This window comes from Hemicordylus capensis, chromosome 2, assembly GCF_027244095.1.
Source record: "Hemicordylus capensis ecotype Gifberg chromosome 2, rHemCap1.1.pri, whole genome shotgun sequence".
Taxonomy (NCBI): Eukaryota; Metazoa; Chordata; class Lepidosauria; order Squamata; family Cordylidae; genus Hemicordylus; species Hemicordylus capensis.
This window is the reverse complement of record NC_069658.1, coordinates 221373747-221401468: the sequence shown is the minus strand read 5'-3', so window position 1 is coordinate 221401468 and position 27722 is coordinate 221373747. Positions and strand designations below refer to the sequence as shown.

General features: G+C 57.7%; 1 protein-coding gene across 4 annotated transcripts in view; it reads left to right on the top strand.

The window, feature by feature from the left end:
- LOC128344996 (AP-4 complex accessory subunit RUSC2-like) overlaps positions 1 to 27722 on the top strand; it is a 38159-nt gene extending 10437 nt beyond the window's left edge. For all 4 annotated transcript variants that reach the window (XM_053296193.1, XM_053296196.1, XM_053296195.1 and 1 more), the window contains exons 2-12: positions 410 to 2368; positions 10396 to 11109; positions 12330 to 12524; positions 14282 to 14425; positions 14805 to 14881; positions 15896 to 16070; positions 20570 to 20675; positions 21146 to 21192; positions 22033 to 22915; positions 25542 to 25727; positions 26268 to 27722. In XM_053296193.1, the coding sequence (XP_053152168.1) occupies positions 523 to 2368; positions 10396 to 11109; positions 12330 to 12524; positions 14282 to 14425; positions 14805 to 14881; positions 15896 to 16070; positions 20570 to 20675; positions 21146 to 21192; positions 22033 to 22915; positions 25542 to 25727; positions 26268 to 26460 (4566 nt within the window). In that variant the 5' untranslated portion in view covers positions 410 to 522 and the 3' untranslated portion in view covers positions 26461 to 27722. The remainder of the gene's footprint in view (positions 1 to 409; positions 2369 to 10395; positions 11110 to 12329; positions 12525 to 14281; positions 14426 to 14804; positions 14882 to 15895; positions 16071 to 20569; positions 20676 to 21145; positions 21193 to 22032; positions 22916 to 25541; positions 25728 to 26267) is intronic.

Genomic DNA, 27722 nt, shown 5'->3' with positions numbered 1-27722 from the left:
AGGCTATCCCAATACATCACCCCCCCCCCAGCCCTTCTTCCCCATGAGCTGCTTTCTCCAGAGGATCTCAGTCTCCCGCCCTCCAGGTTATGCCCCCCCCCACGTTTGCCTCTGGGGGAATCTCGCCACGGCTTCAGAGCTCCTGGTTGCGTCTGCTCCACGAGTGAGGCGGGGAAATGCTCGTTCCTCTGTGCAGGGATACCTGGTGGTTCATGCTGTGAATGGGCTGTGGCTGGGCGGTGTTCTGCGGGCCAGATCCCGCTGTCAGTTGCTGGTCTCCATCCATGCTGCGGAGGGCGGGCTTTGGGAAGGTGGCCCCGGAAGGCTGCCCCGCCGTGACCAGCCGCACTCCTGACTGCTGCCCTCCTTCCAGGCTGCTGACTCTGTGCTCTTTCTCCTCTCTGTCCAGGTCTCCTTTGCATGCCTTCCCGGGAAGCGGCCTCCTTGCGGCCTGGCCTGCAGCCCAGCGCTCTTCCATGGGTAGCCTCAGCGCAGCGGGTGTCTTGGTGAGCGCTGCTGAGGATGGATAGCGCCCCCCAGCTGACCGGAGAAACGCTGATCGTCCACCACATCCCCCTGGTGCATTGCCAGGTCCCCGACCGGCAGTGCTGCGGTGCCAGCCAGCGGACCAACCCCTTCGGCCAGTCGGAGCTGGGGGCGGCGCGGACCAGCTGCCTCTCGGAGCGGGACCTCTCTCAGGCGGACTCCTTGGGCTTCAGCAGCTTGCTCCAGGCTTCAGAGCCGGGCCCGGCCTCGGCCGAGACGCCAGAAGACCGAGGCAGGCGGCAGCTGGCGGCCCCCAAGCGCCACAACCCCTTCCAGCGGAGCCAGAGCGAGGCCCAGGAGCTCGGCGAGGATGAGCCGGGCCAGAAGTCCTTCCACCTCCACCCCGGCCAGTCGGCCTCCCACCTGCAGGCACTGATGCCGCCGCCCTTCCACCTGCACGACGCCGCCAAGGCTGGGCTGAAGCCCTGGAGCGCTGCCAGCCGCTTGGATGTGGCGGAGGGCCAGGAGGAGCAGCTGACCGGCGAGGAGGCCCGCAAGAGGAGCCGCCTGGCGCCCGAGTGCATGGAGCTGGACGAGTACAGCTGCCAGGGAGGGGACCCCGCCAGCCTCTCCTTTGAGCAGGAGTGGGCCAGCGAGGCCGACGAGCTAATGGCCAACCCGGAGGAGGGGCGCAGCCGGATGTGCAGCTGCTCCAGCTCGGAGCTGCAGCGCTGCCGCTGCTCCAGCCTCTCCAGCCAGTCGGAGCCGCCGGGCTACATCAGTGACTCTTCCTGCAACAGCTCGGACGGCGTCCTGGTGAACTTCAGCGCCCTCTACCACAAGATGAACGGCCACTCCCATGCCCACCGCTCCTGCACCTCCTCCTCCTCCGGCAGCCACTCGGAGACGGGGGCCTTTTACCTGGACTTGCACTCCTCGCCCACCACCGACGCCAAGATGCCCTGTGGCTCCGGCCAGGCCTGTGGGTGCCACGGGGCCGCTTCCCCCGTCTTGGATGCCAACTGCAACTCCTGCCCGCCCCTCTGCGAGCCCTGTGCCTCTGAGGGCTCGGACCTCACGGCCTGCTTCCAGAGCCAAGCGCGGCTAGTGGTGGCCACCCAGAACTACTACAAGCTGGTCACCTGCGACCTCTCCTCCCAGTCTTCTCCCAGCCCGGCGGGCTCTTCCATCACCAGCTGCTCGGAGGAGCACGGCAAGGGCAGCCCCCTGCAGCCCACGGAGTACTACCTGTTCCAGCGGCCCGAGAGCGATTCGGAAGGCTCCCGGGAGGAGTCGCAGGGAGAGGCCGCGAGGGAGGCCATCGAGGGGCAGGTCTATGTCAACATTTCCCCTCCCACCCTCGCTGGCGGGAGGCAGCGTTCCCGGAGCTACGACCGCAACCTGGACCGCAGCCCCACCAGCCGCCTGGGCTCCTTGGAGCGCATGCTGAGTTGCCCAGTCCAGCTGAGCGACAGCCCTGCCCTGGCCCTCCAGAGCTCCCCCCCCAAGAGGGTCACCTCCTTTGCAGAGCTGGCCAAGGGCCGGAAGAAGAATGGCTCCTCTCCCCCGCTCCGGGCCAGCCGGGACTCCTCCCTGGAGTTCTCCCCCATTCCGGAGTGCCAGAAGGACAGCGGGGCCTTCCTGGACAAGCGGGGGCCAGGCCACAGCCAGAGCCTGCCCCCGCTGCCCTTGCTTCACTCTCTCCACCGCAGCTGCGAAGGCTACCACCACCACGCCGAGGGCGGGCTGAACACCTCTGGGAGGGGGACACCTTCCTGTGGGGAAGGGGGGCTTGAGCAGCCATTTCTCTCGGCCTGGGTGGAGGCAGGGACCGGTCCTGCCGGCGGCCTCGGACAGAAGGACGTTCGCGCCCGAGCTGATGGTAAGCGTCTTCCCCACCTGAGAGGGAGTCACAAATAGGCCCCTCTCTCCTGGCTGCTTCAAGGGAGCAGCAGAGACGCCCCAAAGGAGGGCAGGCAGTCTGGAGTGCGCTCTTCTGCCCGAGACCTGGGGTGCTGGGGCCAAATTGGCTAAGCATCTCCCCACCCCCACCCATCTCAAGCAGTGATTCCTACATAGCAGCTTGGAGACAGGATGGGGGTTGCAAAGGGCCGTCCTGAGTTGGCCTCCAGACTGGCTGCCGTGGATTGAGGGGCCCATGGCTCTCTAGGCACCGGCAGCCCCACTTTCACTTCTGGAGCCAACCGAGGCCTGTCAGGGAGGGCGGGCGGTCCGTATTGTCCACGGATGCGATGCCTGCTTCCTGTGGGTGAAATGGGGATCCCGTCCTTTGCTGGGGCACGATGTGGACAGTGTAGGTGCTGCCGGGAAGCACTTCTGCCCGTGTGGGGGGGGGGCGGCACGTTAGGTTTTGTAAGCAGCCTATAGGTGGGTCAGTGGGATCATCTCCAAGGCATCTTTAGATCTGGCGAAATGTGACTTTTGAAAACAGAAATTCTTTGCCTTTATCAGTTCTCTCTCTCTTTCTCTAAGAGTTTATTAATTGCATACAACCATTGGCTATTACAGTATTTCATAAAAAGCTTATAAGTTCCAAAATAAAAACGTGGACGCTCCAAAAGTGATTGAGAGCCAGCGTGGTGTAGTGCTGGACTAGGACCGGGGAGACCCGAGTTCAAATCCCCATTCAGCCCTGAGACTTGCTGGGTGACTCTGGGCCAGTCACTTCTCTCTCAGCCTAACCTACTTCACAGGGTTGTTGTGAGGAGAAACTTAACTATGTAGTATACCACTCTGGGCTCCTTGGAGGAAGAGCGGGATATAAATGCAAAATAATAATAATAATAATAATAATAATAATAATAATAATAATAATAATAATAAATTAATAAAAGCAAAGCATAATTAATGACATTTCAATAAAATAGAACTAACATTCTGAAATAATTAGAGTTAAAATGAAAGAGAACTACAATATAGAATGCAGAACCTGTCCACTTCTGGATAGAATCAAATCAGTTGCTCATACACACAATTTACGACTATAGACTTTGAAACCCTGATTGGGATCTTTTTAGCAGCTGCGGCCAACAGAGCCACTTGGCTGGTAACCTAAAGGATCGGGATCTGAAAGTCAGCTCGAGATGTGCTCAGCTGACATCCCATCACTCCTCCTCTTCAGCCACTGCGCAGAAGAGGGCACCGGGCACAATATCCTCCCCCTGGGGGGCACCACGGGCACAGAGGCATTGGTTAACTGGGCCCTTCATGGCAGAGTTTGGAAATGCAGTCCAGTCAAAGCTTGTTGCAAAGCATGAGGGGTCAGTGATTGAAGATAACGAGACAGAGAGCTACCAGCAGTAGCAGATCACCTTGATGAGCCAGGGAGGCCCCAAAGGAGGCCGTTTGGGTTGCTCCTCTCTCTCCTGCCCTGCCTTCGAGTTGCACTGCCTGCAGGCTGGCCATCATCAGACAGAGTTGCCGAGCTTTACCTGACAAATGGTCAGCCTGCAGGTAGCGCAGGAGAGAGAGCGGAGCAACCTGAGTTGCCAGGAAGCAGAGGCAGCTGTGCCTCATTCGGCGCACACACACACACACACACACACACACACACACACACACACCCCGGCCAGTCTTAATGGGCTGCTACCATCTGCTGAAACCAGTTTGAGGAATGATTTCAAAATACTGATTAGAATCCTGTCCAAAAAAGCCAGTCTCTTAAGTTTTAGCTTACATGTGGGTTGCTTGAAGAGGTCTCTCACCACAGATCAACACAGTTTAGCCAAATAATGGTTCGGCATCACGAACAATCTTTTAAGGTAAAGAAACATTGAGGCTCTTCACACGACCGCTTGAAAGGGGGCCAAGGGAGCCCAGCCTGCTTTCAAGCAGCCGTAAGGACCACCAGGATCCCCACCGGCTCCGTGACAGAGACGGTGGTTGTGTGGGCAGCTGATTTGGCCATCCAGGAACGGCTCCCTCCCTCCACCGATCACATGTGGCCTCCCTCCACCGAGCCCCTGGTGGCGCAGTGGTAAAACTGCCGCCCTGTAACCAGAAGGTTACAAGTTCGATCCTGACCAGGGGCTCAAGGTTGACTCAGCCTTCCATCCTTCCGAGGTCGGTAAAATGAGTACCTAGAATGTTGGGGGGAAATATGCCAAATCATTGTAAACCGCTTAGAGAGCTTCCAGCTATAGAGCGGTATATAAATGTAAGTGCTATTGCTATTGCTATGTAGAGCCTCACTGATATACTTACTCTTGAGGAGACATTGGGTAGCCCCATCTCAGCTTGGAGAAGGGCAGCAGAGGAGAGCTGGTCTTGTGGTAACAAGCATGACTTGTCTCCCTAGCTAAGCAGGCTCCACCCTGGTTGTAAAGCCCTACATGGCATGGGGCCAGGGTACCTGTTGGACCGCATTCGCCCATATGAATTTGCCAGGGCCCTCCGCTCATCATCTCAGGCCCTACTCATGACCCCATCACTAACAGAGATCCGGTTGGTGGGGACTAGAGACAGGGCCTTTTCGGTTGTGGCCCCTCGGCTTTGGAACGCCCTCCCTGAAGAGCTTCGCCATGCTTCCAGTGTTTTAAAAAAACATCTTAAAATGCACCTTTTTAAGGAGACTTTTAAATGCTCCATTATTATTATTTTGTTATATCTGGTAGGTTCCTTAGCTTTTTATAATTTTCAGTTTTGATTTGAACCTAATAATGATTGTGGTTTTCAATCTGACAACTTTTTTGTTTTTTAAATTAAGTTAATTTATTACTTTTATTGTATCTTGTGTCAATCTTATTGCTGTGATCTGCCCCGAGCAGTAGTGCACTGGAGGGGCGGGGCATCAATATTTTAAATAAATAAATAAATAAATTTGAATGGGAGACCACATGTGAGCACTGTAAGATATTCCCCTCAGGGGATGGAGCCACTCTGGGAAGAGCAGAAGGTTCCCAGTTCCCTCCCTGGCTTCTCCAAGATAGGGCTGAGAGAGATTCCTGCCTGTTTAAACCTTGGTGAAGCCACTGCCAGTCTGTGAAGACAATACTGAGCTAGCTAGACCAATGGTCTGACTCAGTATATGGCAGCTTCCTATGTTACTAGATAGAAGGGCCGGGGTCCTTTCCAGATTACACCCCGCAATGGGCTCACGACGAATCACTGAAGTGTGCTTCCACACTACTTGTGTTGTGACACTGCAGTCCCTTCACTGACAGCAGGGTGCCGTTCATATTTCCAATGCCTTGTTTCGAATTTAATCACTGCAATATAGTGCTATGAAGTCATATATCCTGTGTAAAGAAGTTTCTGTTTTGGGGGGTTGTTAGTTTCTGCGAGACTGCTCCCCCTGATGTTTTGAAAGCGATTTGCCTGAACGGAGGCATCTTGCTGCTATTGAGCGGCTAATCTGGAAAGCACTCAGAAGATTTCTTATGAACTTATTCTGAATAATTTCTCAGTCAGTCAGCTGGCCCAGTTCCCAGATCTCAGTAGCATTGAGCATTTGTACTGCTATTTCCCCCTCAAATATTTTAAAATCAGCTACTACCAGGAAGTTTTTCACATGTGACTTTTAAAGCCCTTTAACTCATAGTTCCTCCAGAATGGAGTGGGGGGGTGCGTCCACATTTCGGCCAGATCTACCCCGAAGTCCCTGTGAGTGATCAGGTAGCAGCTCACATACAATGTGGGTTTTTCACTGCGCCTTAAGAGTGTAGCCCGATTTATATCATTTTGGGGGGACAACTTCAATTTTGCAGTAAAGCCTCCCAGGAAACTCATGGTAAAGCCTGCTGTGTGTAAAAGTTTGATTTTGTGTTGTTGTTTTTAATGGCAAAAGGCCCTCATTGATGTTGATGATTTAACTACAGATTTATGATGCTGCCAGGGCATGGATTCTGAAAAATAACCCCCCAGAAGTTCTCTGCCCACTTGCTAGCCACAGGGCTCCCTCCCCCCCCCCCCACCGCCTGTGTCTTCACATTTATTGATTCACTGTTTGCATTGCTTGCTTCTCCATGCGCTATTTCGCAGAGCCGTCTGCTGGCTGTTTGAAGGAAATCTGTGATGAAAATTGCAAAATGAAGTGCCATAATGTGTAAAGAGAGTTTATAAACCAAAAGATCTTCCTTATTATTATTATTATTATTATTATTAATTGGATTTCTATACCGCCCTTCCAAAAATGGCTCAGGGCGGTTTACAAAGAGAGATAACAAACAAATAAGATGGCTCCCTGTCCCCAAAGGGCTCACATTCTAAAAAGAAACATAAGACACACACCAGCAACAGTCACTGGAAGTACTGTGCTGGGGGTGGATAGGGCCAGTTACTCTCCCCCTGCTAAATAAAGAGAATCACCACGGTAAAAGGGGAGAATTTCTTGTGAATACGGTTGCCACAGTGGGTGAATCCCGGCTGCCCCAAAAGATGTGCCCAGTTTTACAGTGGGTACATTGGACAGCAGCGATCTAGGAAGGTGCTGAAAGGCCTCATCATCTCACACTGTGCGGGAGGAGGCAACGGTCAACCCCTCCTGTATTCTACCAAAGACAAGCACAGGGCACTGTGGACGCCAGGAGTCGACGGGTGACCTGACAGCACGCCGGACCTTACACACCTTTTGGTGCAGGAGGGAGGCTTCTCTCTCTTGCTCTTTGCAGGAGCTCCTTGCGCTGCTTGGGGGATGTTTTCCAAGCTGCTCTGAGCCTGAGGGGTGCTTGGCTGATGCTGTCAGGAGGAGGAGGATCCTTGGAGCTCCTTTGCGGGGGGGTCTGCTGCTTGCCGCCTCCTCTGTCCTCAGAAGGGGCAGCTTCTGGTCTCCTCCCTTCTGTCTCTGGGCACAAGGAGGGCTGCTGAGGAGGGAGTGTCTTCCTTGGCTTTGGAATAGGGAGGGAGTTTCCTCTGCATGCTTCTGGCAGCCCCCCCCAGCTTGCCTTCAGAGGCTGCCTTGTTCCGCCCCTCCCTCCCCTGCTGGGAGACAGACAGACCTTGCCCAGCTTCCAGATGGGCCTGCCTGAAGCCAAGAGTGTGCTTTGGACCCTCACAGGAGGGGGAGGAGCTGGAAGGAGAGAGGCCTGTCCCGTGCCGGGGGGGGGGCGGAGGGTAGGGGGGGGCTGCCTGCATGTGACCCCCTCCCTCCCCTCCCCTCCCCCCAGCTGGGGTCTCCCATTTCAGCCAGCAGCCGGGCCTGCTAAGGACAGCAGCAACAACAGAGTCCCAACCCAGGACCTGACACAGGTTAAAGGTCTGGGGGGCTGGCTGGGTGTGGGCTGAGTGGGGGTTTCCCTGTTGCTGGCTGTGTGTGAGGAGGGCAGCCAGTGGGTTTTGCCAGTTTGGGGTGTGTGTGATGGGGGTGCTGCAGAGTGCACAGAGGCACAACACAGCGGAAATTTAGTTAGGCATGCGTGTGTGCTGAGAGTAAAGTAACTTGGAGCCAGTTCAGTTTCAAATCAATATAAAAGGCATTTATTAAGGAACTCCATTCTAGATAGGAAAGTGAGGAGTTAGGATCTCTAATCTATCTATCTAGCTGGATGCAGATAGATTCTGCATCCTCTCTGCACATATGGTGCAGGGAGAGAGACTTGCCATGTTGCAAGGTAGGCGGCCAGGTAGGAAGAGAGAGAGGAAGGAAGTTGAATCCCTAAGAGTAGCAATCTACATTTCAAAGGGATAGCATCAGAGCAGTGGAGAAGGGATGACCAATGTCTTGACCCTCTAGCCCTCTGACTTACTAGTCTGTCCTCCACTGTCTGAGGCAAAGAGACAGCGCAAAGTCCTTTAACTTCCAACAAGAATTGGCTGAGCCAAGGAACTCTGACTGGTGGGCAACATGGCCGAGAGGGGCCCGCCACATTCCTCCCGATTCCCTGCCAAGGGGTCCCCGCCTGTTGGTTCGGGGTTTGGACCTGGACGGGCTGCAAATGCTCCTTGGGTCCCCCAGCACCCCACCCCACCCCACCTCACCTCACCCAAAGTATCTCGACAATGACCCTGAAGGGCCTGGGTAGCCACTGGGAACCTTTCACAACCAGCCAAGTGCCGGGGAGGGGGGAGCTGGACCAGGAGCAGAGCCCAGTCCAAGCAAGGCAGGGCTGGGGGGGGGGTCAGGCAGTGGGGCCGGAGCGGGGTCTTCTGGGCAGGGCTTGGTGGTGGCAGCCACTCTCCGTCTGCTTGGGTTGGGAAGTGGGGGGCCAGGGGGGCGGGGGTCTGCTGCAGGGCTGGCAGGTGTCAGGGATGCTGGCGGAGGGGCCTGTCTGGGAACAGGCTGTGCCAGGTCAGAGGCAGATGATGTGGGCTGGATGGGCTGGCCGGGGGGCCTGGGGCAGAGGGGCGAGGTGGGGGCGTCCCTAGTGCATGGAGGGGACCCTTGTGGGCTCTGCCTGCCCCCCGATTCCTCTTGGGCTGCAGTTTCCCTTCTTGCCATTGTTGGGGGCTGCTGTGTGTGTGTGTGTGTGTGTGGTGTGGGGGGGCAAGACTCAGGCCAGCCGCCCCCTCCTGCTGCAAGCCGCCCCAGTGGTGCTGGAGAGACCCTGCTTCAAGCGCCCGCCTGCCCGCCCAGCCTCTTGCTCAGGGAGAGCGTCCTGCTGCAGCAGATTCAGGGAGCCCCCCCCCCCGCCCATCACTGCAGGGCGGCTGGGCCAGCTGCCCCCGGGCCCCTTTGGACTCCTCTCGGGTTCGGGCAGGAGCTCCCAGGGGCTCTGGGCGTGTGCCCGTCTTGCCTGCCTGCCAGCCAGCCAGCTTCCCCAAAGCCAGGCGCCGTGCTGGAAGGATCGCGGGCTGCAGGGTGGCGGGGAAGGCTCCTTCCAGGCCCAACAGCAGCACCCGGGAGAGGGCCCTGCCCTGTGTGCGAGGGGATGCTCCTCCTGGGGGCAAGGAGCCCACGGCCACTTCCTGCGCTGCTAGACGTGGGAGCTGGCCGGGCTGCACTTTGGAGCGTGCCCAGTGAGGGTCTGGCCTGCTGCCCAGGAGCCTTCCTTGCACAAAGGCCGGCTTGGGCCTAGCTGGGCTTTTCTGGGAGAGGAAGGCTTTCCTGTCCGGATGCCCGGAGAGCCGGGAAGTCAGGCGCCTGCCGCACTTCCCCTTGAGTTTTGCGTGTTGATGGGAAGCTCCAAGAACCAGAACCTTGTTGTTGTTGTTGTTTTACATTACATTATTTTCCATTTAGATCCCGCTCTTCCTCCAAGGAGCCCAGAGTGGTGTACTACATACTTGAGTTTCTCTTTCACAACAACCCTGTGAAGTAGGTTAGACTGAGAGAGAAGTGACTGGCCTAGAGTCACCCAGCAAGTCTCATGGCTGAAGGGGGATTTGAACTCGGGTCTCCCCGGTCCTAGTCCAGCACTCACTACGCTGGCTCTCTCTGATTGGCCAGAGTCCAGAGATAGCGGTGGGGGGGGGGTGGACTCTTCCATGCTTTCCTTCCCTTTGGCCCGGGAATTGCCTGCCTCTTGGGCCCAAAGCGAGAGGGGCAGGGAGGGAAGCATCTGCCAAAGCTATGGAGGCTGCAGGAGCTCCACCTGCCCTTCCTTCGGCAAGGGGAGTGTGGCTCCAGGCGGCAGCAATGCCTTCCCCACTGATTTTGTCCAGGCCCTGCCTGCAGAGCCCCAGCCCTCTATGGGCTCTCTTTCCTCTGCTGTTTGGTGGAAAAGCTTTGGTTCTGGGGTGGGCAGGCTTCGGCCAGCAGGGTTTCTGGGGCCTGGGGAGGGTCTCACCCCCAACTCGCCTCCTTTGTGGATCTGTGAGTTACACCACTGTCTGAAGCTGCTGTCGGCAGGAAGCTTGGATGGGGCCCCAGGGCAGAGCCCCCCTCCGCCTTGGGGCTTTCCCCACGGGGTGGGTCCGGGCCCTCCCCACAGCCTTGCTGGCCCCCCAGCCCCTGGCCTCTTGCCTGCTCCCCTCTTCTTCCTGGCCAGGCTTGCTCTCTGTCTCCCCCTGCAGGCGGCGCAGGCGGCCACAAGGCGGTGGTGCGCTACAGCAAGGACCAGCGGCCGACCACGCTGCCCATCCAGCCCTTCGTCTTCCAGCACCACTTCCCCAGGCAGCCCAAGGCCCGGGCCCTGCACAGCCACTTGGCCTCCAGCCTCTCCCAGCTCTACAGCCGCTCGGGCGGGCAGCCGCTCTCCTCCACCTCTCAGTCCTCGGCCTCGGCCAGCTCCGCCGAGCAGCCCATGGTGGTGGTGGTGGGGCACAGCCAGCGCTCGGCCGACGGCGCCGCTGCCAAGAAGCCCGGCCCAGAGACCGCCCGCCCCTCCCCGCTGGGCAGCTACTCTCCCGTGCGCAGCCACTGTGTGCCTTCCTTCCCCAGCGCGGACTCTTCCTCCGGCTCGCCCAGCCCCGAGAGCAGCCAGCCTCCCCGCAGCCGCTCCTGCCCGGCCTCGGCCAACCTCCTGCCCACCAGGCCCTCCCCGGCCACCCGTGCCGACACCTTGCCGAGGAGGGAGGAGGAGAGCCCCCCCCAGCTGGCCCCCAAGCAGGAGGGGCTGACCCAGGGCCCGGCTGCCCTGCCTGCCGCCTGCCAGCTCCATGGCGGCTCGGGGGGGCTGAGCATGACCACAGCCGGGGGCCAGCCTGAGCCCCACTGGAAGGTTGGCTGCAGCGAGGCCATCAGCACCGGGACGACGACGGGCACCATCCTCTCCCGGCCCCTCAATGGTAGGTGCCCGTTCGGGGAAGGCGGCCACTGCGCAGAGAACGGAGTTTTGCAAGCATGGGAACCAATAACACACACACACACCCCGTCTTGTGAGGGTGGGCAGACTGCCTCTCCCCGATGTGGGGTCGAGGGCGGGAAAGGACAGGAATCTGTGCCGGGGTTCCGGGACTCTCCGTGCCAGCCGGGGTGGTGCCTTTCTTTGGTTCCTGGCTGGATCGGGAAGGTGAACCCAGCTGCGGAGAGTTCTGGAAGCTTCTTCCTTTGAGAATCCCCAGTGCTGTGTCCAGAGTCCCTGGATGGGATGCCCAGTGTGCAGGAAGAGCTTCGTCACTGGGGGCGGGGTGTGTGTGTGTGTGTGTCTTGGGGAAGGCACGCCCCAGAGCAGGGAGGGAGCCCAGGAGAGCCGCTGTGGAAACTCTTCTCCATGGCCAGTGCCAAGGCCCCCAGGCTGCCCTCTGATGTGTCCACGGGGGTGGGGGTGGGGGTGGGTCACCTTCTTCCCCAACTTCCCCCTTGAAAATGCCAGAGCCCCAGAAGAGCAAAGATGCCAGAGTTGGTCCCTGCACACGCCAGGCACCTCCCCCTGGGACGGCCTCGGGGCCCACGGGAGCGAGAGGACACCAGTCCAGGGCTGCCGTCTGAGTCACACATGGGGCCAGAGGCAGCTCCGGGGGCCAACTCAGCCCCACCAGTGTCATTGAGACCACTGGCCACCCGTAGTGTGGGTGGGGCGGTGGTGGTGGGGGAGGTGTCTGGCCAGCAAGTCCTCTGCTCTGCTGGGGTGGGGGGCGGGCGGGCTGGCTGGCTGGCTGGGCCGTGGGCATGCAGGAGGCAAGGTGGCCAGTTCTTCCCCAGTGGAGTGTGGGGTGTTGCTAGCTGGCCCCTGCACAAGAGAGGACAAGGGGGCACACACAGCCCCCACACCTGGCCTTCTGGTCGCTGCTGCACAGAGGCTGAAGGCACCTGCTGGGGCTGAGTTCACACGCAAAGCCGGCCAGCGTTTGGTGCTGCCCCACCCAGACCCGGGAGGCCCTCTGGGCCTTCCTGCCCCTCCTCAGCAGGCTCCCTCCCCACTGTGCCTCCATGGGGCTTGAGTCTCTGCCGTGCTGCTGGATGCCGACTAACTGACTCTCCCTGTCCCTGTCCTCGTCTCCTCCCTCCTCTCTCTCTCTCTCCTGCCCACCGGCTGGCGGGTGGCTTCCCTTTGCTGGCTGCGCAGCGAACCATCTCTCTCCACAAGCACTCAAGTGGCGGGAGTATCGGCGAAGGAACCCTCTGGGACTGGACCGCGTCTCGGGGCTGGCGTGCAGCCTGGACTGGAAGCCGCAGGAGAGCAGGCTGCCCTGGAGGAACCCCATCTTCGACTTCCCCAGCACTGCCCTGAACGGGGGACGGGCCAGCTGCCGGCTCAACGGTGCGGCTCAGCCGTCTGCTGGGCTCTCCCCACCCTGGCCTCGCTCTTGGCCAGTTGGGGTGACTTCACTTGGGCCCGGGGAAGGCCTCCCGTGGCTTGTCTCGGGGTGGGGGGAGTGGGGCACCGAGCCTCAAGCCTTGGTCCCCATCCCGAAGTTGCCCTGGTGGGATGCGGGTTGGGGGCAACCAGTGGATCATGTAGGCCAGCCCTTGGTGCTGAGCACCCTAAGCAGAAGACTGCCTTGCTTGCACCGCTCAGAGGAGTTGCTTAGCTGGAGGAGCCAGGCCATTGTTGAGGGCTTCCTAGACCCTGGGTGCTTTCCAGTCTAGCTGCTCAACAGCAGCAAAATGCCTCCCTTCAGGCAAGTTGCATTGGAAACGTAAGCAGGCAGGGGGAGCCATCTCACAGCAACCAACAACCTGAAAAAACAGCAACCTTTCCCACCAGATCTACAAAGTCCTCACTCTATATTGCAGCAATTAAATTCGAAACAAGGCATTGGAAATGTAAACGGCCCTCTGCTGGCCCCGTAGGGACTGCGGTGTCACAATGCAGGAAGTGTGGAAACATACTTCCGAGATCCAACGTGACCCCGTTGCTGAGTGTGATCTGGAAAGCACTCAGGCGGCATCCCATTGACCCCTTGTGTCACCTGACCTCTGAGTAGGTGCCTGCACTGCCCCTCTCCGCCATCGCAGGGGTGGCTCTGAAGTGCGGCAGAGAGCAGGACAGCCGCTCCCCCCCCCCCACCGCACTGTGACACAGAGTCCCACAGCTCTGGCCCTGAGTTTTAGTTCCTGGTGCTTCAGTGTGATTGATTTCAGGGCACCTTAGGAACATAGGAAACTGCCATATACTGAGTCAGACCATTGGTCTATCTAGCTCAGTATTGTCTTCACAGACTGGCAGCAGCTTCTCCAAGGTTGCAGGCAGGAGTCTCTCCTAGCCCAATCTTGGAGAAGCCAGGGAGGGAACTTGAAACTCCAAATGCTCTTCCCAGATCAGCTTCATCCCCTGAGGGGACTATCTTGCAGTGCTCACACATCAAGTCTCCCATTCAGATGCAACCAGGGCAGACCCTGCTTAGCTATGGGGACAAGTCATGCGTGCTACCCCAAGACCAGCTCTCCTCTCTCCTCACCTTAATCCTGACTTGTGGCCCACCCCCACCCCTGGAAACCTTGGGCCATCAGAGATGCCATGACTCTCTTTGGACTGTTGATTTGCCCTGAAGCTCTGGCAGGCAGCAGGAAGAACATTCTGTCCTGGATCCCTTCCTTGGACCATGTGAGCCCAAATGCCCCCTGCTCTTCTTCCTGAATTCCTTTCAAATATTTGGCAACTACCCCTGCGGCCTCCTAACAATGAAGGAAGTGTCAGCTGCTGGGAGTGTGGGAGGGAGTGGGGGTGTATGTGCAGAAGCCTTCCATCGTTTCTTGACATGAAACTGATCTGGTAGAGGCATCTCCTGAGGACTTGACCATGTGGAAGTGGCACCCAAACTGGCCCATAGAGAAGGCCTGGAACTGCCTCTCCCCAGGCTTGACAGCTACTTCTGGGGCAAGCTGAGCTTCAACCACCCCCCCTGGCCCCACCGCCACCCCCACAGCTGCCCGAGTATGGAGCTGCTTTCCCTGGCCCTCCCCACCCCAGCCAAGCTCCGCAGGCTCCTCTGGCCTCAGATCCACCCCCCCACCAGTCCTTCCTGTGCCATGGGGTCCTGACATGGCCCCCCCTCTTCTCGCTGATCCCCGCAGGGCAGTCAGTGAAGCAGCTGCAGCTCAACTACTCCGACTTCTTCCCAGACTACTTCTCCTTGGCAGAAAAGCCCCCAGCCGAGTTCTGCCTCTCGCCAGACGGCAACACGGAGTCCATCTCCATTGACCTGCTGCAGAAGAAAGGTTGGTCCTGGCTGCCCGGGCCAGGAAGCGCCCGCCCAGCCTCCTCCATGCTGGCTTGGCTTGGCCTTTGTGGTGTAAGGTGTGTGCCTCGCCCTTTCTTGAAGATTTGGGCCGGCTTGCACCACACCATGAAACCCGCATCAACAGAGAAACCATGCCAGAGACGCTCCCAACTCCAGCCAAGCCCAAGAAGCCTGCCCAGCCACCAGAGGGGCTCAGCCCGCTCTCGGGCAGGGCCCAGGCGGATCCTGAGTGGGAAGGGGCTCTGTCCGGTTGGGGGGGGGCATGGGCGTGGCTGGACGGTGCTCTGCCTGGCTCGGAAGCGTCCCAGGCTCCTGCACGCCTCTCACCTGCTGCTCTTGTCTGTCTGCCCCCCCAGGTCTGGTCAAGGCCATCAACATGGCTGTGGATCTGATCGTGGTGCATTTTGGGACCAGCAGAGACCCCGGCGTGAAGGTGAGTGGAGAAGCTGGCGCTCTCAGGTGGCCAGGGCCTGCCGCCCCCCCCCGGCCCTTTCCTGGCTGCTGGCCTTTGGCCTCCCCATCTCGGGCACAGTGGTGCCCTCTTGACTCTCTGCAGACTCCCAGGCCTTTGGCTCTGCCGGAGGCCTCCTGCCTCGCTGGGGCTTCAGGGTCTCAGGCGCTCAGAGGGGAGGGTGGGAATGTGGCCCCTCTGCTGCAGCCAGCCTGGGAGGTGTCTGTGGGCAGCCCACTCTCCTCCCCCCCCCCGACACCAGGGAGAGCAGCTCTGCTTCTGGGTAGTGGCTCTTTGGCCGTGGTGAGGGGGGCGAGAACTGGGGGGCTGTGTGTCTTTTCCAGGGGGCATCGTGTGCCGCCTCCAAGCCCTGCAGCAGGGAGTTGCGTGGGGCTCATTCAGAGCAGTCTGGAGAATTTGAAGCCTGCAGTCTCTCTCGACTCCTTAGAGGGACAACAGCGTGAGACCCCTCTTGCAGCTGCCTCAGGGCTGAGAAACTCCAGCGCAGGCCCCACCACCGTCTGGCCATGGAGGACGCCCTGGGCGGTCTTGGGCCTGTCGCTGGCCACCTTCAAGCCTCCATCTGCAAAAGGCAGCCGGGCGTGGCCTGCTTCACGGGGGTGTCCCGCAATGGCCCTCTCAGCTGCAGTCGAGGAGGACAGGGAACGGCATCATCCCTTGCAGAGGGCCCTTTGGGAGCTGACTCCCGCCCCCACCTGCGGATCTTTCATGATGCCCCAGCTGCAAGCTTTAAGCATTTTTGGGGTGCTGCCGGAAAGGGGGGGCAGGGTGCTCATCTGGGCTGCAGGAGGAGCCTCCCTGGGAAACTGAGGCATGGGGCCGGAGCAGGGATGAGCCACAGCAGTGGGAAAGGAACCGGCTCCCAGCCAAGGAGCGGACAGCCTGGCAGGTCCGTTCGGGCATGGCGCTGAGCCCAGTGCAGGCCCCGGCACTGCACGGCCTGCCCCACCCACTCTCCCCGCTCCGTCTCCTCAGGCCAAGCTGGGAAACAGCTCCGTGAGCCCCAACGTGGGACATCTCATCCTGAAGTACCTGTGCCCAGCCATCCGCGACGTCCTGAGCGACGGGCTCAAGGCCTACGTGCTGGATGTCATCATTGGCCAGAGGCGGAACCTCCCTTGGAGCGTGGTAGAGGCCTCCACCCAGCTGGGTAGGCAGCCCCTTGTGTGTGTCCCCCCCCACCGCTGCCCCGAGGCCTTGAGCAGCCACCACCTTCCCCACAGTGAGCCCCGACCCTCTTTGGAGACTTGGGCCTCATCGCACACACCCCTCCATGTGCTTGAATGGCCCTGAGCAGTTCCCGGTGAGGGTTACTGATCTCATGGAAAGATACGAGCAATACTTTAAAAATTGAGTCAAAACACTGCAAGCGACGGGAGTTCCTGGCATGTCGGCTTTTTTGGGTGGGAGGTATATCTCCTGCAGAGAGCTGGTTGCCTGGGGTCTTGGCTGCCATTGGAGGTGGGCAACGAAACAGACAGAGAGGAAGCCCAGCTGCCTTGGATTGTCTGCTCACGAGAGAGCTGGCATCAGCTTTTCAGTGGGGAGAGGGTGGGCCTTAGACCACACCTGGATGGACCAGGAGGGTGGTGTGTAGGAGCCATCAGCTCTCTCTATAAGCACAGCCATGCTGGATCAGGCTCTTCAAGGAGGCCCATCTAGTCCAGCATCCTGTTTCCCACAGTGGCCCACCAGATGCCGCTGGAAGTCCACAGGCAAGAGCGGAGGGCATGCACCTGGTATTGTTCTATTTAAACCACTTTGAGAACTTTGGTTGAAAAGCAGTATATAAGTATTTGTAGCAGTATATAAGTATTTGTGGTAGTATCCCTGGTATTCTGGTACTTCGCCTCTGAGGCTGGAGGTAGCCTGTAGCCACCAACTAGTAGCCATTGATAGAATTTCTGTCCTCTGCGAATTTGTCTAAGCCCCTCTTAAAGCCATGGGATGGCCCCTGGTTCTAGTGTTGTGAGAGGGGGAGAAAGATTTCACCCGTCCACTCTCTCTACTCCATGCCAGGGGTGGATCTTATCTATGGGCAAAGTGGGCAGTGCTCTCCTTAAATATCTCTGTCATCCAGGTTGCCTCTGCTTCCATTTTGTGTGCCTACTGTTGTTCCTCTGTTGTTCCCTGCTGCTCTTGCCTGCAGCCTGCCGCTATTCTGAGAGTTGTGAAGTGGGCGACAGTAGCACCAACCTCAAAGAACAAATGAAAAGCCCCAGATCTTTTAAAATATTAATATTAATAAGGCGGGAGCCAATAAGCATGTTCACTTTTGTTTTTGCAAAGTGGGCAGTCCTATGACCACCCTTTAAACCAATCAGAGAGGGTTTATTGAGCCGATTGACTCCTCAGGCAGCCAATCAGAGTGCCCAGAGAGTGGGGAAGTACTTTTCTTTTAGCTACTCAGAAGAATCCAATCACCATTTGGGTTAGGGAGCAGGTAGGCAGGCTAGCTGTTGGTAGTCTGATCTGTGTTTGTTTGGAGAGGAGGATGAGACCTCTGCTTTCTCTCCGTTGCTCTCTGATTTGATCTGTATGCAGAGCATTATGGCCCATTCTCAAAATGACATGCCATAAAACATTGGAAGGAACAGCAAACTGCAGGACTAGACTAATTCGATTAGAAACTGGCATAAGAAGCCAGAAGGTTATTTTAGGGCATATGCATGGATTTCCAAGTCCAAACTATTTTTCAAATAACTGCAGAAGTAGTTTCCATGTGGGTGTGATGTAGAGAAGGAATGGAGTCTGTTGGAAGGGAAATAATTTTAAAAATCCATTTCCTCTGCAGAGAGCTAACTAGGTTTTCCTCTGGATTGTGGCCAGTATCTGTAACATTAATATGTCCGCTGGGGGTTATGGTTCATTAGGCAAAGATTAAGGAAGTGGTCTCTATAAAAAAAACATTCATTGCTTGCTAGGATGGACACCCAGGCTAAGTGGTGGGCACCAGTGTTCACTGTAAAAGGGATTTCCAGGTGTTGTTGACTAGAGCTCCCAGCATCCTCAGCTGCAATGGTCTTTGGCTGGGGATTATGGGAGTTGTAGTCAACAACACCTGGGAGAGGAGAGCTGGTCTTGTGATCGTAAGCATGACTTGTCCCCTTAGTTAAGCAGGGTCCACCCTGGTTGCATATGAATGGTAGACTTGATGTGTGAGCACTGTAAGACATTTCCCTTAAGGGATGGATCCACTCTGGGAAGAGCAGAAGGTTCCAAGTTTCCTTCCTGGCATCTCCAAGACAGGGCTGAGAGAGATTCCTGCCTGCAACCTTGGAGAAAACGCTGCCAGTCTGGGTAGACAATACTGAGTTAGATGGACCCATGATCTGACTCAGTATATGGCAGCTTCCTATGTTTCTATGAAATCCCTGTTACAGGGAACACTGGTGGGTACCCCAGCTGTTCAGCAGGCATGGAGTAGGAAGAGGGTGTCCCCATGTGTCTTTGCTTCCCATGGTGTCCTCTAATTTACAGAAGATGGTTCATAGCTGCAGCAAGCCTCAGTAAAAAAAACCTGTGATTTTTCTATTATTTATGTATGGATTTTTAAATCGGCAGACAGAGCTGCCCTTGTAACTTCAGAATGCATTTGTTCTCCACTTCTGTAGTTGGTCTCTGTTTTACCTGTGGGCTATATAGATTTATTTACTTTGACATGCATGGCCTTGCTTCCTCCAAGAAGCTCAGAGTGGTGCACATGGTTAAATTTATCCTCCCAACAGCCCTGTGAGGAAGGTTATGCTGAGAGATAAGTGACTGTCCCAGAGTCACCCAGTGAGTTCCATGGCTGAATAGGGATTTGGACTTGGATTTCCCCAGTCTAGTCCAGCACACTAACCACTGTACCACTCTGGCTCAGAGTTCTTTCTTGTTGTTGTTGTTGTTGTTTGGTTATTAGTAGTATTCATTTTGAAATAATCAGGCAGACAGAACTGCCATGGTGACTTCAGAATGCATGAGGCAAGGCTTGCCCTTGCAGAAGCCATGCTGGTTCTCCTTCAGCAAGGCCTGGTCTTCTATATGTTTAACAATTTTGTCCCTTAAGTATGCTTTCCATCAATTTACTTGGCAGAGAAGTTAAGCTAACTGGCCTATAATTTCCCAGATTCCCCCTGGATCCCTTTTTTAAAATGGGAGTCACATTAGCTACTTTCCAGGACTCTGGTACAGAGCCTGATTGTAGGGTCAAGTTACCTATTTTTGCTAGGAGATTGGCAATTTCACATGTGAGTTCCTTCAGAACTTTTGGGTGGGTGCTATCTGGCCTGGGCGATTAGTTATTTTTTAGTTTTTCAAGATCGTTTAGAACATCTTCCCTTATCACCTCAAATTGTCCCAGTTCTTCAGGCTCTAAATCTGAAAAGCTCAATTCCGGAGAGGGTATATGCTCAGTATCCTCTGCCGTGAAGGCAGCTGCAAAGAACTCATTTAGCTTCTCTGCAATCTCCTTATCCTCCTTAATAATCCCTTTCACATCCTCCTCAGGGCCCAACTGCCTCCCTGGCAGGTTTACTGCCTCCGATAGATGTAAAAAGGGACACTCCTAGCGATATGCTCCTCAAGCTCTCTCTTTGCATCTCTTATGGTCTCCTTGCATTTTCTTTGCCAGAGTTTCTGTTCCTTTCTGTTCTCCTCATGTGGGCAGGACTTCCATTTTCCAGTCTCCAGTCTCTCGGCTGAACTTCTCCAGGCTCTCCAGAGGTCCTGGGGGGACACGGGGGCAGTCTGGGGCCTCTGTGGTGCTCCTTCCAGCCATGCTTGGTTGGGAAGGGGTGCGCGACCAGATGGGCCCTCCACAGGCGAGGCTGTTCTTCACCTGCCATCATGTGCGCAGCCAGTTTCCTGGCGGGGGTTCTGTGCCGCACTGGGCTCTAGCTAGCTGTGATGCCACTGCCGCTTGCTTTCCTTGCCAGAGTTTCTCTGGGACCGTCTGGCCTCGGAGGCACCGAGCAGGTTGTGAGCAATTGAAATAGACCAAACAGGAAACCTGGCATCCGCACCTCTCCTCCACCCTGCCAGATGTGGTGCCAGGTCCTGAAGCCTTCCTGGGCTTCTGAAAGATGTTCAGCCAGCAGTGACTCATCCAAAGGAGGGCTCCAAAAGAGACCGCTGGGTTGCTCCTCTCTCTCCTGCCCTGCCCGAGGGCTGCTCAGCTCTACTTGATGAATGGCCAGCCTACAGGCAGCTCGGCTTTCAAGTGGGGCGGGAGAGAGAGGAGAGACTTTTGGTGCCCCCCCCGCAGGCTCCTTAGGATGAGCCGACATTGTGCTCAAACCTCTTTGGCTTGGACAAGTCCCTGGGGTGGGGACTCTTTCCTCGCCGGAAAAGAGGACAACCCCTGTGGGCCTTGCCGCTCCTGCCGTCCTCCCTTGTATCTTGTAGGCAGTGCCGTTGTGGAGTAGGGGTGGGGGTGGTGATGCTTAGGGTGGTGCCAACGGGCTGTCGCAGGTCTCTTTGAATTGAAAAAGGGAGGGCAGGAGGTGGGCCTGGCCTGCACCCCTCCCCCCCGTCCGGCTCATGGATTTCAGCCAGGGCCCCTCCAAGGCCCCCCTCCTCCTGGGCCTCCGCTCCCCCACCCCCTCCTCCAGCTCCACTGGCCGACCCTCCTGGGCTCTCTCGATCTCTCTCTCCCCCCTCCCACAGGCCCTTCCACCAAGGTCCTGCACAGTCTGTACAGCAAGGTCAGCCAGTACCCGGAGCTCTCCAGCCACACCATGCGCTTCAACGCCTTCGTCTTTGGCCTTCTCAAGTAAGGAGCCTCCTCCCCTCCCTCCAGGGTCTCGAAGCAGCGGCGGGGGGGTGCTGTCTTTGGAGGGGAAGGCCACAGCTGGCCACCTGGCCCATGCTCAGTAGCTGGGGAGGGGAGGAGGCAGAAGTGGGTCTTGGTCTCCTGTGGGGCAAGAGGCCCGGCAGCACCCAGGTGAGGCCTCTGTGCAGCAGCAGCAGCAGGGCCCTCCTTGGGGCTTCTCTCCCAGCAGCTGCATCTGAGGCGGCTTCTTCCCAGCGGGATCTCAGCAGAATCCGGCCCTCAGCTGCTCCCAGGGGCCTGGAGAGAGCCACCCCACCCCCCCACCCCCCGCCGCTCAGGCCCGGCCAGGTGGTGAGCCAGCCTCAGGCGTCCCTCTCCGGCTCCCTGCCGTACACGCCCGGAGCCATACACGGCCCGGAATGCACCGCCTGCTGGCGTTCACCGCCTTTCCCTGCTTTCTCCTCCCACAGTGTCAGGTCGCTGGAGTTCTGGTTCAATCACCTCTACAACCATGAAGGTGAGGGCACCTGGCTGTGGGATCTAGGCCTGTCTGAGTGTGGGGAGAGAGTTGCTGTTCCGGGTGGGGTGGGGTGGGGAGGGCCTCAGACACCGCTATGGCCACATGTAAGAGTGAAGGCTGGACAGGAGAGGGACTCACAGTGTGGCTGCTTCCTTCTGTGGGGTGGGGAAGGCCCAGGGGCCTGAGGGGGGTCTTGCTGGTCTCCCCCCACCCCCTGCCGAGCCTTGCCCAAGTGCGGGGGTGGTGTCCCAAGCGGGGGGGGGTGAAACTGGAGAGGGAACTGGCCACCCACCTCCCAGTCTGCAGACATATGGGAGCTCTTGGCTGTTGGGATGGTGGTCACCAGGCATGGGGGGGTGGCCCCTCCAGGCCAGTTTGTCACCCAGGAGGGCCACACTCCTGCCCAAGGAAGGGAGGGTGTCCTTCTGCCTGCGCGGAGCCTCGCAGCCCCTTGTGAGCCTGGCAGAGAGAGAGCAGCAGTAGCTCTGGCTCATGCAGAGCTCCCTGGTCTCCCCCCACTGAGGAAGCGGGGTCTGCAGCCATGCTGGGGGAGCTCCAAGGACCCTCCCCTCAAAAGGCCGGGAGTGTGTGTGTGCTGTGCCAAAGTGCTGCCCAGAAATGTGGCATCCCAAGTGTGGCCTGGCAGCCTCTTTGGCCTAGTTGGGCATCGGCCTGGCCCCGATGCAGGGAGCGGGGAGCCGATGGCCCCTTGCCTGGGTGCTTGGAGTAGGGGCCGGGGGGGGGGGGCGTGTAGAGGGGCAGCCCCCTTGGGCTGTTGTGGCCAGTGCCGGGTGCTGACGGCTGCCTCTTCTTCTCCTCCCCCCCCCGCCACTGCAGACGTCATCCAGGCCCACTACCAGCCGGTGGGCTTCCTGCCGCTGGCTCACGGGGTCTGCCAGGGCCTCTTTGAGGAGGTGCTGCTGCTGCTCCAGCCCCTCTCGCTGCTGCCCTTCGACCTGGACCTGCTCTTCGAGCACCAGCTGCAGCAGATGGGCCGGGAGCAGCAGCAGCAGAAGGCGCTGCTCCGGGGCAAGCAGGACCTGGTGCTCTCGGCCCACTCCACCCTCCAACTGATGAGGACCCGAGGGGGGGGGAGCAGTGGAGGCGGTGGCGGCAGCTGGGAGGCCGAGCAGGAGCCGGTCCCGGAGAAGGCAGCCCAAGCCGAGAGGGCCAAAGGGCTGGGAGGCCCAGAGGCAGAGGCGGCGGCCGCGGAGCAGCAGCAGCGGCGGTGGAAGGCGGCCCGGGAGAAGGAGAAGCAGGCCAGCTGGTGGTTCCAGCTCATGCAGAGCTCGCAGGTCTACATCGAGGGGCCCGCCGAGGGCTCTCGCCTCATCCACTGCGAGCGGAAGAAGAAGGCGGGGGCCAAGAAGGGCCCCCCTCCGAGGGAGGGAGTGGTGGAAGGGGCTGAGGCTGGCCCCATCTCGGAAGTGCCGGTCCAGAACAGACCCCCGCCAGTGGAGGCTGCCGAGCCCGCCCCTTGGAGGCCAGAGCCCTCGGCCAAGGACGGGGCCAAGGAGAAGAGCCGGCCCTTCTGGATGGGCAGCCCCCCGGACTCCGTGCTCACCGAGCTGAAACGCACCAAGCAGAAGGAGGCTGGGCCCAGCCGGCAGCAGCAGGGGCTGGAGGAGAGGAGCGCCAGCGCCCCCGAGAGCAGCCAGCCCAAATGGGGGCACCTCTTTGGCTCCCGGAAAATGCCCAAGGACTCCAAGCAGCCCAACCGGTAGGGGGGTTTCTGGCAGGGTGGGGCGGCTTGGGCAGTGGGGCTGGTGTTTGGGGGGTGTCTTGGAGCTGGCGGGGTGGGGGGAGCTTCTGAGAGGGAGTCATCATCTCAAGGCTCTCCCAGGCAGTGCAAATGGCAGCAAGAAATGAAACCAGACCTCCACACATCTCTCTCTTTTTTCCCCCAAATTCAATTTTTATTAATTTTAACAGTAGTAATATTATCATTCATTGCAAATACACACAAAAAGGTGGACTTCCCGCACACATCTCTTCGTGAATCATCAACTATAAAATGTACCCTTGCTGGCTTCTTAAGAAATGTCATTTTAAATATTTTCTTTAATTCATTATATATCATATCCCAATAGGCCTTAGCCCTCCCACAGGTCCACCACATATGAAAAAAGGTGCCTTCAGAATGTCCACACTTCCAACATTTGTTTGAAACATTTTTATACATTAATGCCAAATTTTTTGGTGTCAGATACCATCTATATATCATTTTATAATAGTTTTCTTTTATAGCATAACATGCAGTGAATTTTAAATCATTTTCCCATAACTTTTCCCAGGCTGCCATTTCTATATTACGCCCCACATCTTGAGCCCACTTTATCATAGTCGTTTTAACCACTTCCTCTCTTGTCTCCTCCAGAAGCAACAGTTTATACATTTTAGAAACTAATTTTTCATCATTTTGACATAATTCCTTCTCAAAATTTGAAGTCTGATCCTCAAATCCAACTTTAAAGTCTTTCTTATATATCTCATTTAACTGATGATACTGAAACCAATCTCTAACCAAATCTTGTATTTCAGTTAAACTTTTTAACTTACAATCCTTTTCCTGAAGATGTAACAAATCCCTATAGGTACCCCAACACATTTGCATATTTACTTCTTTACGTGATAAGGCCTCAATCGGAGATATCCATAACGGAGTTTTAGGTTCAAACCAATTTTTGTATTTTAACCACACCCTCATTAAACTCCTTCTCACATAGTGGTTCAAAAAGTCTTTATGTATTTTACTTTTTTCATACCACAGATACGCATGCCATCCAAACCTTCTGTCAAATCCTTCCAAATCAAGAATTCTAGGGTTCCTTAATGTTATCCATTCTTTTAACCATGTCAAACAAACAGCATCAAAATATAACCTTAGGTCTGGCAAGGTAAGACCACCTCTTTCCTTTGCATCTGTTAAATTCTTAAAATTAATTATTGGTCTTTTCCCCTGCCAAACAAACATAGTTATGTTCTTCTGCCATTGCTTAAAACAAGTTAAAGTGTTACTTATGGGAATAGTCTGAAAGAGAAACAACATTTTAGGCAAGACATTCATTTTCACCACTGAAATTCTTCCCATTAAAGACAAATTCGTTTTAGACCATCTTTGTAGATCAATTTTCACTGAATTCCATATTTTAACATAGTTGTTTATGAACAATAAGGAGTTGTTATTTGATAACCAGACCCAGACCTCCACACATCTCAGGAGGACGTTGCATAATGTTCTCCGCGCCAGCTGCAGCAATCCTTGAGTCAACTATCTTTGATTTTTCAAGGCGTTTGGAAAGAGACTAATTCACAGGTGGCTGCCAGCAGGTGATGCTAAGAATATTACGCAGCCTCCCTGTAAGTGGTGTGGATTTCTGCTTCTATTTGTCGCCCTCATGGGCAAACGTGCCCCGTGATTTTGGCTAGAAGCCGTCTGAGCTCCAGCACTTTTGGACACGCCACGTTGGGAGGAGTCTGGGGAAACTCCCGGGATTCGGGGGGGGGTCCCCCAAAGGTGTGTTGCCAGCGCAGAGGAAGTACCCTTGGCCCTCTTGGAGAGCCTGGCTGGCGAAGCGGCTCAGAAGCTCCTTCCGTTTGGATGGGCAACTCCTCCCCCCCCCCACCCACCTGCAGGGCTTTGAATGGTACAACTAGTACTTTGAACTGGGCCTGGGAATAAATGGACATGGGCAGGATTGATGCCGTTTTGCCATGCCCCTGGGCTTCCACAAGCACCCAAAGGCTGCACTCTGCACCAGGTGAGGTTTCCGGACCCCACTTAGTAGAGAACAGTAGAGTGCTCCCGCCCGAATGCAAACGTTGTTACCAAGATGCAGGCACTGCTCTGCCAAGAGGACGGCTGTCGGTGCTGGTTTGGGGCCTGGGGGCTGTGTTGGCCTTCTCGCTTGCCTGCCCAGGGGCAAGGGCGGGCAGCCGGGGGGGTGGTCCTGAGGCAGGGGGGCATTTGTCCCTTGCTCCCCCTGTGAGGCGCCATCTCCTTTCTCCGGGCTGCTCTGCTGCGGGCCCCCCTGCAGGCGCTGGCCTACAGCCCCCATCACTCCTGACTGTTGGCCGCTGTGACTGGGGGTGATGGGAGTGGTAGTCCACATCCAGCTGGTGGCTCGGAGTGCTGAAGACCTGCTCCAGAGCCATGGACGGATTTGAGGCATCTCCGGAGTGACCCCCCCCCATCTGTCTGCCCCGGGGTCTTGGGGCGAGGGCCTTGGCCTTCCCACTGAGTCTGCCTGGAGTGCCTGGAGGTGGGTGTAGGTCTGGCTGTTGCACTGGGACCCCTGGGTTCTGCTTCTCCGGACTGCCTTTCTCTCTCTTCCCCCCGTTTCCAGGCTGCCTTCTGGCTGGCTGAGCTTGGACCGCTCCGTCTTCCAGCTGATGGCGCAGACCGTGGGGGCCGCCGGCGTGTGGAGAGAGGCAGCCTCGGAGCCGGAGAGGCTGCCGGCGGCGGCAGAGCCGCTCCCTCCTTGGCCCCAGCAGCCGCCGCCGGGCAGGGGAGTGTCCCTTGAGACGCCCCGGTGAGTGTGGCCACTGGGCTCGGCTTGCCTGCCAGGGTTCAGCCCGGCTCTGGCCAAGGGCCCCTCCGTGGGCCCCAAGCACTGCTTGTTGCTGAAGTCCTCGAGACTGAGTGGAGCCATGGGGAAGCCCTCTTTGTCGCAAGCCTGCACGGGGGCAGGGGACAGACTGGGGGGGCGGGGGAGATGGTGAGGGGCAGCAGGGGGGTGGCGAGCTCCGTGCAAGAGGCGAGAGCCGCTTTCCCTGCCCAGATGTCCCCCCTCCCCCGTCCCACAGCCAGGAGGAGAGCAGCAGCAGCCACAGTGGGGCTCTGAGGGTTGCATCCCTCCCCCAACCGAGGGAGAAGAGCCGCCCAGCCTCCGCTCCCCTCGGCAGGCAGAGGGCTCCCCACACAGAGCCCCCTAGAGATGCTGAAGGGTTTGTGCCGGGAGGAGGCTGAGCGTGAGCCTTGCCCAGGAATCCCCAGGGAGCGGGGGAGTGGGGCTTGGCTGCCCCCTCCCCACCGCCTGTCTGACCTCGTGGCTGGGTTTCCTTCCTCCCAGGGAGGTGAAGGCGCTCTGCCACCACATCGCCACCGAGGCCGGCCAGCTGAGCTTCAAGAAGGGGGACGTCCTGCGGGTGCTGGCCAAAGTGGATGCCGACTGGTTGCGGTGCAGCCGAGGAGGAAGAGGAGGAGGGGAGAGCGGGCTGGTGCCCATCATGTACGTCGCCCACATGGAGGACGAGGACTACTGAGGGCAAGGAGAGCCCAGCAAAGCACAGAACCCCGCAGCCCGACTGGCCGCCCAGGGAGACCGCAGCGGTGGCAGCAGCAGCAGCAGCTGTGGCGTCCCCCTTGCCCCTTCCGTGGAAACTTCGTCAGTGTAGCTGTTCCTTGCCCTCCGCCTTGGGGGTCGCCTCGCCCCATTGGCAGGGATCTCATGTTGCCAAGCGGCACCGTGCATGCCCCCCCCCCGCCACTGCCGCCCCCCTTTCCACCAAGGAACTCTTCTGCACTCCTTCACTCCTGCCGTCCCGTCCGCTCCGCCTCCACACAGACTTCCGGAGGGGGTGCCCTCACCCAGAGTGGTGGTGCAGCCTGTGTCAAACTACAGCCCCCAGCATGCATTGCTCCTCCTCCATCTGAGTCTGCTGGCAGGGGCCTCTTCTCTGCAGGCTGCCCCTGGTGGGTGCAGGCAGAACTGCAGGGAACCCTGCTCTAGAACCTCTAGAACTGTGTGCTAACATATATTAACATGCCATTGTGTCTTGTGTCCCCCCACCATGGCGCAGGGGCTTTTGTGCAGCCCGCGGGAGCAGACCCACCTCCAGGGCCCCTGGATTCAGGGGGAGGGAGCGGGGAGGACAGCCCCCCTCAGAGGGAACGTAGTCCAGCCTGTGTGTGTCTGTTGTGCTTTGATAGAGGTTGATGGCCGTTCTGTGTTAGAAGTAGCTGGTCTGTGGGGTCTCCTACAAAGGGGGATGGGGGAGGGGGGAGCTGCTGGCATGGGGTGAGGGGCTGTGCTGCCAGCCACAGTGGGGTCCTCCGCGGGCTTCTCAATGGATCTAACAGCACAGACAGCAGCAGAAGGGCACGGCCCGGGCAGTGCTGGTGGAACTGCCTGCCACATATTGGGGGAGGGTTTTCTGTGGGCCTGGGAGCCCCACCACTGCCCCCTTCTGTGTTGTGTTCCTCCCCTCCGAGGGGAAACATGATGGGGAAGCTCTCGGCCTTGTGCCCCCCTGCTGACCCCTCTGTCGCCAATGGGCAGGATGGGGGCAAAGGCCTGCCAGTCAGTATTCGGGAGCTGGGTGGGGGTTGGGTCCACCCCCCGCCTGCCTTGCCTCACGGGGGGTCTCTGATCAGAGGTTGCAAAGTGGCTCCTGCGTGGACATGGCTCCTGCAGAGATGGCGCCATCTTTGATTTGTAGTTCTGGCGTTAGAACAGGGTGTCTGGCCTTTATTTATTTCTTTATTTATGATGCATATTAATAAAAAAAGGTGCTGGTTAAGAGCC